Consider the following 9,871-nt stretch of genomic DNA (forward strand, 5'->3'; position numbering starts at 1 on the left):
AAAAAAAAAAAAAAAAAAAAAAAAAAAAATATATATATATATATATATATATATATATACTGTATATATTTATAATAATCAGTGGCTCGAGTGGACCAACAGAACATAATACTTTACAGATTTCAGGTCATAGGGTGTAAACATTATTAATCATTTAATTTCCTTTTCTTTAAATGCAATTTTACCAACTGTGCAAGATAATACAGAAACGGTCATCTCACCTACAATAATCATCAAATGCCATCAGTTATTAAAATCCTTTTAAACCAGATGAAACACAATAAAAAGAAACAAAATGTTGTAAGACTCAATCTTTCTATTATATCTTTCCAATATGCCTTGACTTATAGTTTCCCATGGAACGGCATTCCTTCACTGTATGGTGGAGAAAACTTTCAGAAGGAGGTCAGAAGCAAGGCCGGGTGATATATCTCCACACGTGACCCTTCGTTCCATCTCTGGGAGCTCAGCACGTACCGCTGGATGCTGCTGGAAGTGGCATAGAGCGTTCTCCTGGATCAGATTCCACAACCACACCTTCTGCTGAGTTTGCCGGTGGACTGGGAGCTCCCCGCTGCTCAGCATTGCATCCCGGAACTGTAGCATGGTATTCCACAGCTCAGGCACACCCTGCCCCGTCTGAGAAGATATGCGGACCACCTGACCACACGTGGGAAAGAGTGGAGAGAAAGAGAGAGAAAGCACATAAAATGTGTTGGTGCAGATGTGGAGAGCTAAAGAAAGATAAAAACAGAAAGCAGAGGAAGAAATGAACAGAGAGAATGGAAGCAGGCAGATGCTATTCTTTTGAGCAGCCAGAATGTGGAAATATAAAGAGTGTTCGCCCACACACATCACTCCATCCTCGTTTTCAGTGAAAGACCTATATACTAGAGTCTTTAGGGAGGGCGAAAAAAATCAATATGACCGTCGCATTCTCCAGTACAGGAATGGAGCTCAGAAATCATGCTGCTCAGAGGAGACAAAGGCTTTAGCGGTTTTCATCCATGTGGGTGGCCTCTAATCAGTAAAATGCATGAGGCAGCATTTGGCCATTCAAAGGGCTGCCTATGTTGGCTCTATGCCCTGCAGGTAAAAGTAATACTGGGGGTGAGGGGACAAAAAGGAAAGACTTTACAACGCAGAGCAGAGCATGATGGGAAAAGACAACAGACTACTCCCGCTGGCCAGGATGGATGTTTTGAACAGAGAATGAAGATATATAAATACACATACATTTACATATACATGCATAAATAAAACACATTTAACATGGAAGCAATTCTTATATTGGAGGAAGGGGATATGTTTTAAAATAAGGAAAGGGCTATAAATACACAACTGGAAAGGTGAAAGTGAAGTGACATGTGGCCAAGTATGGTGACCCATACTTGGAATCAGTGCTCTGCATTTAACCCATCCAAAGTGCACACACACAGCAGTGAACACAGACACACCGTGAACACACACCCGGAGCAGTGGGCAGCCATTTATGCTGCGGCGCCCGGGGAGCAGTTGGGGGTTCGGTGCCTTGCTCAAGGGTGCCTCAGTCGTGGTATTGAAGGTGGGAGAGAGCACTGTACATTCACTCCCCCCACCTACAATTCCTGCCGGTACGATACTCGAACCCGCAACCTTTTGGGTTACGAGTCCGACTCTCTAACCATTAGGCCACGACTTCCCCCACAACTGGAAAGGTTGGGGTCAGTAAGATTTGTAAAAGGTTTTTCTCTTGCAGTCACCAAGGCTGCATTTATTTGATTAAAAATACAGTAAAAACAGCAATATTGTGAAATATGATTGCAATTAAATTTGAATATATTTTAAAATGTAATTTATTTCTGTGATAGGAAAGCTGTATTTTCAGCATCATTACTCCAGTCTTCAGTGTCACATGATCCTACAGAAATCATTCTAATATACTGATTTGCTGCTCAAGCCCGGGGGAGCGGTGGGGGTTGCGGTGCCTTGCTCAAGGATGCCTCAGTCGTGGTATTGAAGGTGGGAGAGAGCACTGTACATTCACTCCCCCCACCTACAATTCCTGCCGGTACGATACTCGAACCCGCAACCTTTTGGGTTACGAGTCCGACTCTCTAACCATTAGGCCACGACTTCCCCCACAACTGGAAAGGTTGGGGTCAGTAAGATTTGTAAAAGGTTTTTCTCTTGCAGTCACCAAGGCTGCATTTATTTGATTAAAAATACAGTAAAAACAGCAATATTGTGAAATATGATTGCAATTAAATTTGAATATATTTTAAAATGTAATTTATTTCTGTGATAGGAAAGCTGTATTTTCAGCATCATTACTCCAGTCTTCAGTGTCACATGATCCTACAGAAATCATTCTAATATACTGATTTGCTGCTCAAGAAACATTTCTTATTATATGTTGAAAATTTTTATTTTTATTTTCTTTAATGAACAAAGTTCAAAAGAAATAGAGTTCTGGCATGAAACTCTAGATGGCACAGTCCGATAGGTCTAACTCAATCTGACCTAATGACATCATTATCACATGGCACATCTGATTGGTTCTCTCCTGTTTCGGTAGCCAATGAGCACGCTGCTCAACATTCAAATATATGACTAGTGCTTGCCGTAGCAGTTTGCTTCAGAAACCCTCCACCTTCCCCAGCTCCACCTGTATAGATCTGCTACAAGGTTATTCATGTATGCTATATGGGGGTTATTTCATGTATGTCATATTTGCAGCAGCAATATTTCTTACATGCTCACAGCAGCATGTTGTGGATGTATTGGCAGTAGCAAGTCTCGGTACTTGCTCTGCCGCAGCAGCGTTGCAAATATATTCCGCCAAGACCAAATACATTAAGATTGTCATGTACATTACCATGCCAATCCCTCCGAGAGTTGTCATGACAGAACAGCATTTATTTGAAATAGAGGTCTTTTGTGACAACGTAAAACACTTTACTGTCACTTTTGATCAATTTAATGCATCCTTGCTGAATAAAAATATTATTTTCTTTAAAAAAAAAAAAATCTTACTGACCCCAAACATTTGAATGGTAGTGTATATGTGAATTTTTCCAAACTGTCACCCTCTAACATCTACTAAAATCTGCTGTTAATAGTCATTTCCTTTAAACAAGATGGGCCTTTGCAGATTTGATGGTCATATTTTATTTCACTAAAATTAAAAAAATATATATTTTGTTGTAGACTATGAGCAAGTTGTGAATGTAAAGCATGATTATAAAGCCGCACACCTTCGGTTTCCAGACTTTGGACTTCTTTCATAGTAACTTCAGGGCACTTGTGTATTCTGCCTGTATCCTCCGTGCTGGAACAACCAATTCACCGTCTGATTTTGTGACCACCACCAAGTCAGCCATCTCAATAATTCCTCTTTTTATTCCCTTTTTGAAAATACAGTTTAATCCACTCCAGCAAAATTTTCTCAAACAAACAAAAATTTACAATATAAGAATCACCTATGATATAAAACATAATACGTTCAGATTATTCATATAATGTTTTATGGCAGTGGTTCGCAATCTTTTGATAATACATTTAACAAATATATCTTATTTTCTAATACTAATTTTTTATGTTTTAGTCACAATTTCTCCCCAATAAAAATATTTATTTAAAAAGAATTAAAATTGAAATTGAAATACAATCTTAAAGCCTCCATGGAAGTTTGCTGAGGCCCCTGGCTCCTTGGTTGAGAACCACTTCTGTGGCAATAGAGATCAAGTAATGGAAGTGTGTATACCTGTAGTTCATCGCCCCCTGCTGGTGGGATCAGCAGCACAAACATATCCACCATGTCAGCCACAGCAAACTCAGACTGACCAACACCTGTTTAAAGATTTAAACTTAAGTGACACTGCAGAGTTACTTTGCATACACAGATGTTAAGATTACTCTAAATTAAAAACACAACGAAAAACTGGAACAACGGCTTACCCATGGTTTCCACTAATACAATATCATAGCCTGCACCCTCACAGAGGACTATGGCTTCGTTGGTGGTTCTTGTCACACCACCCGAGGGTTCCTGATGTGGGAGATGGACGGATGTAAGCGTTCATGTCTCTGGAGAGCTCTGTCATTCGTGTTTTGTCCCCCATCAGTGAGCCTGCATACAAAGTTAGCTATATTGTAGATTAACTGTTGATTAAGAAATTAGTATTTTTATTCAGAGAGGATGCATTAAATTAATCAAAAGTAGAAGTGAAGACAAATAAATGCTGGTTTTTTTCTATTCATCTAAGAATCCAGAAAAAAAGTATCACGTCTTCCATGAAAATATGAAGCTGCACAACTGTGTTCAATATAAACAAAAATAAGAAATATTTGTTGAGCAGCAAATCAGCATATTAGAATGATGTCTGAAGGATCATGTGACACTGAAAACCCAAGTAATGGCTTCTGAAAATTCTGCATTGCGTCACGGGAATAAATTATGTTTAAAAAAACATTCAAATAGAAAAAAAAAAGTAATTTTAAATGGCAATATTATTTCACAATATTACTGTATTGTATTTGTGATCAGATAAATGCAGTCTTGATGACCATAAGATCAAAAAATGGCTTTCAAAAACAAAAAGAAAATCTTATCAACCCCAAACTTTTGATTAGTGATGTATGTGTGCACAGCTTCAGCAGTGAAAATGACATTACTGTTCTGAAAATATTATGATGTCTATGTCATGATGTGGGAAGATTTGCCTAACGCCGCTCAAATATCCACGCAAAGAAAGAAGGCGTAACTTTTATTCTCGCTGTAGTATTGTTGTTGCCGCCGCCGCCATGTCGTGAAGGTGCTGTGTGTTTCGTTGTGAAAGTGAAACTACTTTGTTTGGTCTTCCAAAAGAGGACGATATCCACTTCGTCATGCCTGGAGCTGATCCGTGCTGGTCGCTGAGGAAATACATCAACTTCACGCTGTGGATCGCCGGATCGGCTTTCACCGTGCACGAAGCGGAGTCCAGCCCGGGGTCGTCACATATGGTTGCCGCAAGTCCGCCGGCCCGCCCGCCCGCCTCCGCTCACTCAAGCCGGCCTCTGCTCACTCTAGGCCTCAGGCCTCCGCTCACTCAAGGACGTTGTGTGTGACGCTTTTTCGTTGTGAAAGCGAAACTACTTTGTTTGGCCTTCCAAAAGAGGACATGACTAGAAATCAGTGGTTAAGTTGTATTTACAACACTTTTCCACTGTTTTGGGCAGTGTAGAGTAGCACTTGTTGTTTGTCATTTCTTCAATCACAAATGCAGACATGGTTTTATGTTACGCTCCGGCCGGACAAGGCATCACAGTATGGTAAGGGGCGTAACATTTCCGTCACACGCTTGAGGCATTCAGCCAATCACAATGTACTGGATAGCTGTCCAATCAGAGCACACCTTGCTTTTCAGACCGATGAGCTTTGTAAAAATCGACGCGTTTCAGAAAGGCGGGGCATAGAGGAGAAACAATAATGTACAGTATGTGGAAAATAATGTGTTTTTTTAACCTTAAACCGCATAAACACATTTTATTACACCAAATACACAAAATAATGTTCTTTTTAGCTACATCATATGACCCCTTTAAGTCACTTGGGTATATTTTTAGCAATAGCCAAAAAAACATTGTATGGGTCAAAATTATCGATTTTTCTTTTATGCCAAAAATCATTAGGATATTAAGTAAAGATCATGTTCCATGAAGATATTTTGTAAATTTCCTACCATAAATATATCAAAACTTAATTTTTGATTAGTAATATGCATTGCTAAGAACTTCATTTGGACAACTTTAAAGGCGATTTTCTCAGTATTTTGATTTATTTTTTTGCACCCTCAGATTCCAGATTTTAAAATAGTTGTATCTCGGGCCAAATATTGTCCTACCCTAAAAAACCATACATCAATGGAAAGCTTATTTATTCCGATTTCAGATGATGTATAAATCTCAATTTCGAGAAATTGACCCTTATGACTGGTTTTGTGGTCCAGACTGTCCAGGGTCACAATTATGTCAAGATGAAAATTTGTAACCACATAAAAACCGACTAAAGTGACTTACAGACTCATGTATACATATCCAAACATCTAAAGTAGAAAGATAAAACTGGCACAAGCATCTTTTGGTACCGAAACGTTTTGACACTTTCTGTCTGTTCACCTCCAGTTGTGCACGAAGAAGGATCCACAGCCACTACTGACACTTTATGTCCTCTTCCTGTCAGCATTTTCTCAACGACCTCAATGAATGAAGACTTTCCAGCGCCAGGGGGACCAGACAGTCCTGAATTCACACATACAAAGATGTGATTGAAGATTGAGGCAATCATGCAAACAGCAATAAGGTTCAGCTTCACTCCTACAGTTCACGTCACCTTACTGACCCACTCTGAAGGCCACTGGATTTCCACCATTGCGTTTCTCCAGCTCCTGACGGAAGGCCAGCATTCTTTGAAGCAGAACCTGGGCCAACTCTTTCTTCCTTGGATGCTGGGTCTCCACAATGGTTATAGATTCAGCAAGAGCTGCCCTTTGACCTCCGATAAGTCCATCATAAAGCTATACGTATATATATATATATATATATATATATATATATATAGTGTAAGTGACATTTGTAAGTGAAAGGAGGTGTTTATCCTCCTAGGAAATTAACTAAATATCACATGACAACTTTTCAATGAGGTAAAATTGTAACACTGTTACCAAAATTTGCAAAGTAGAGTTTAAAACACTTACTTATTGACTATAATTATTATTTTCTAGAAATAAACAGACAAGAAATGTAGAATAACATTCTGAAATAAATAACAGGGGTGCAAATTTAGCCTAAAATAAGCAGTGACTCATTTTGTTTGGAACAAAATGTTTGTAGTTTTACGGTATAATTTTTTTATTTTTTTTATTGACCTTTGATGTGAAACGTTTTAGGCCAAAATTTTAGGTGACAGATATGTGATGCTTTTTTTTTAAAGTAACTACTTTTAATGCTATAATACCTTATCAAACATATCTAATACTGAATTATTATCTTAAAAGCAGAGGATATGTGTATTTACTGAGAAATACAGAGATTAAACAAAATGATAGATTCTGAAAGCTTTTTACATTACAATATGAAAATGCCAAATTAGTTCATGATAATTTTACAGTGATAACAAAAACTGTAGAAACCAGGATATTTTGGCGAAAAAATATAGCTACTTACCATGGTAAATTGTAAATTATATGATCAGTCCGATCACAGAAATGACAGCGTGTTCATTGAATCAGACAAGACAGGTAAACAAACTGAAAATCTGGAATAGAAAACATCATCAAAGCTTGCCAAGTTTCCTTAAACCGTCTCTCTATCGTTTTAAGCCCATCTGTGGTTCAGGTTCTGTCTTCATTTGGGCAGATTGATTAATAAGGGAAACAGTCTTGTATCTCACCGTTTCTCCAAATCAGCTAAGTTAAGTGACGAACGTTTTTTTTTCAAAATAAAAGTGTTCCCTCTTCAAAATTAAAACATTCGCACAAAAAAAGCAACCTAAACAAATCCTGTCACGGACGGCCCCAGAGTCTCTCCAGTCCCAGAGCTCATTTCATGACCACTCCAGTTCAAAAGATTCTTGTTTTGGCCACTCCATCCACCTCAGAGGTTCGTAATATGGACACCGCAGAAGTTCCTGCCAAATTTTTCTCCAGTGGTTCTCCACCTCAAAAGTTGCTTTCAACAGTGTCTTGGCATTTCCTGTTGAAGCTGACAAGGTAGCAGATCTCCCTGTCATGGAGGTCTCAGAGGTTTCTTGTTCCTGCCCATGAATGAATGGGAAAAAACTCCAGAAGGAAACATCTACAGTAAAGTTTCCAGAAAATATGTTGTCTTATGTCTCTTGGAGGGCTCTCTTCCTGCAGACTTCATTTCCAACCCTTCTCCATCCCACTTAGCTGTTACTTTCCTCAAGTAATCCTGAACACCTTGATTAGCTGGTTCAGGCTAATGTGCCCTTCAAGTGGAGTCCAAAATACCGTAATTACCAATTCCGAGCACATGAATGACCAAGTAAAGTTGTAAGTTAAGTGGGAAACTTGGAATTCTAGAAGATACACAAGTTACATGTGATGTTGAAAGGGGCATGTTGATTTGAAATGTGGCAGAAGCACTCTCTCTCTCTCTCTCTCTCTCTCTCTCTCTTGCTTGGTGAATGGACAGTTACCTTTAAGCTGCAGAAGGGCAGTTCTTACATTATTGCCCAAGAAAGGTGATTTAAATGATATAAAAAATTGGAGGCCTGTTAGCTTGTTGTGTACTGATTATAAGTTACTTTCCAAGGTTCTGGCTAACAGGTTGAGTGAAGTTCTTAGTCATATTATTCACTCTGACCAAACTTATTGTGTTCCAGGAAGGCATATATATTTGATAATATCTCCTTTATCAGAGCTATTTTAGATATCGGTAAAAATTTTAAGTTGAATTTTGGCCTAGTGTCTATTGATCAAGAAAAAGCCTTCGACAGAGCGGAGCACACATATTTGTGGAACACATTAACAGCCTTTGGTTTTAATAATAATTTTGTGTCCATGTTAAAAGTTTTGTATAATGAAAAAAAATTAATGGGGATTTATGTGCCCCTTTTAAGGTCTTCAGAGGTATCGGGCAAGGCTGCGCCTTATCTGGCATGTTGTATACTTTGGCCATAGAGCCACTCTTAATCAGAATAAGAGCAAAACTATGTGGACTAGCTGTTCCGAATTGTACAAATGTATTTAAACTGTCTGCATATGCTAATGATGTTGTTGTTTTAATTAATGGGCAAAGAGATGTGAATATGTTGTTGGAAATTTTGAATGATTTTAAAGAGTTTTCTGCCACAAAAGTAAATTGGTCTAAGAGTGAAGCAGTACTGGTTGGAAGCTGGCTCAATGTAGGGCCAAGGTTTCCAGTATTTTAGATATCGGTAAAAATTTTAAGTTGAATTTTGGCCTAGTGTCTATTGATCAAGAAAAAGCCTTCGACAGAGCGGAGCACACATATTTGTGGAACACATTAACAGCCTTTGGTTTTAATAATAATTTTGTGTCCATGTTAAAAGTTTTGTATAATGAAAAAAAATTAATGGGGATTTATGTGCCCCTTTTAAGGTCTTCAGAGGTATCGGGCAAGGCTGCGCCTTATCTGGCATGTTGTATACTTTGGCCATAGAGCCACTCTTAATCAGAATAAGAGCAAAACTATGTGGACTAGCTGTTCCGAATTGTACAAATGTATTTAAACTGTCTGCATATGCTGATGATGTTGTTGTTTTAATTAATGGGCAAAGATATGTGAATATGTTGTTGGAAATTTTGAATGATTTTAAAGAGTTTTCTGCCACAAAAGTAAATTGGTCTAAGAGTGAAGCAGTACTGGTTGGAAGCTGGCTCAATGTAGGGCCAAGGTTTCCAGATGGGTTATCCTGGACTAAAGAAGGTTTTAAGTATTTGGGAGTGTTTTTGGGGAATTAAATGTTTATGCAGAAACATTTTGAAGAAATTATTGAAAAGGTCAAAGGTCGCCTTGTTAAATGGAGGTTTTTGCTCCCTAAAATGTCGTATAAGGGACGAGTATCACTGGTTGGAAGCTGGCTCAATGTAGGGCCAAGGTTTCCAGATGGGTTATCCTGGACTAAAGAAGGTTTTAAGTATTTGGGAGTGCTTTTGGGGAATTAAATGTTTATACAGAATCATTTTGAAGAAATTATTGAAAAGGTCAAAGGTCGCCTTGTTAAATGGAGGTTTTTGCTCCCTAAAATGTCGTATAAGGAAATGTCATATAAGGGACGAGTATTGATCATTAACAACCTAATTGCATCTGCTCTTTGGCATCGATTGATTTGTGTGGATCCTCCACGAGACCTACTGCCAAG

At 38.4% G+C, this 9,871-nt stretch overlaps 1 protein-coding gene across 1 annotated transcript; it reads right to left on the reverse strand.

Annotated features, from left to right (window-relative positions):
* Positions 1 to 127: 127 nt before the first annotated feature.
* On the reverse strand, positions 128 to 7,426 carry LOC107598733 (methylmalonic aciduria type A homolog, mitochondrial-like). Its single transcript, XM_016290150.1, is given in 8 exon segments — positions 128 to 660; positions 3,237 to 3,386; positions 3,746 to 3,831; positions 3,940 to 4,021; positions 4,023 to 4,111; positions 6,142 to 6,264; positions 6,365 to 6,539; positions 7,189 to 7,426. Coding segments are annotated over 8 exon segments (996 nt in total). The 5' UTR covers positions 7,192 to 7,426; the 3' UTR covers positions 128 to 372.
* Between the last annotated feature and the right edge of the window lie 2,445 nt (positions 7,427 to 9,871).

The sequence above is a fragment of the Sinocyclocheilus grahami genome, unplaced genomic scaffold (assembly GCF_001515645.1).
Source record: "Sinocyclocheilus grahami isolate Dianchi unplaced genomic scaffold, SAMN03320097.WGS_v1.1 scaffold255.1, whole genome shotgun sequence".
NCBI lineage: Eukaryota > Metazoa > Chordata > Actinopteri > Cypriniformes > Cyprinidae > Sinocyclocheilus > Sinocyclocheilus grahami.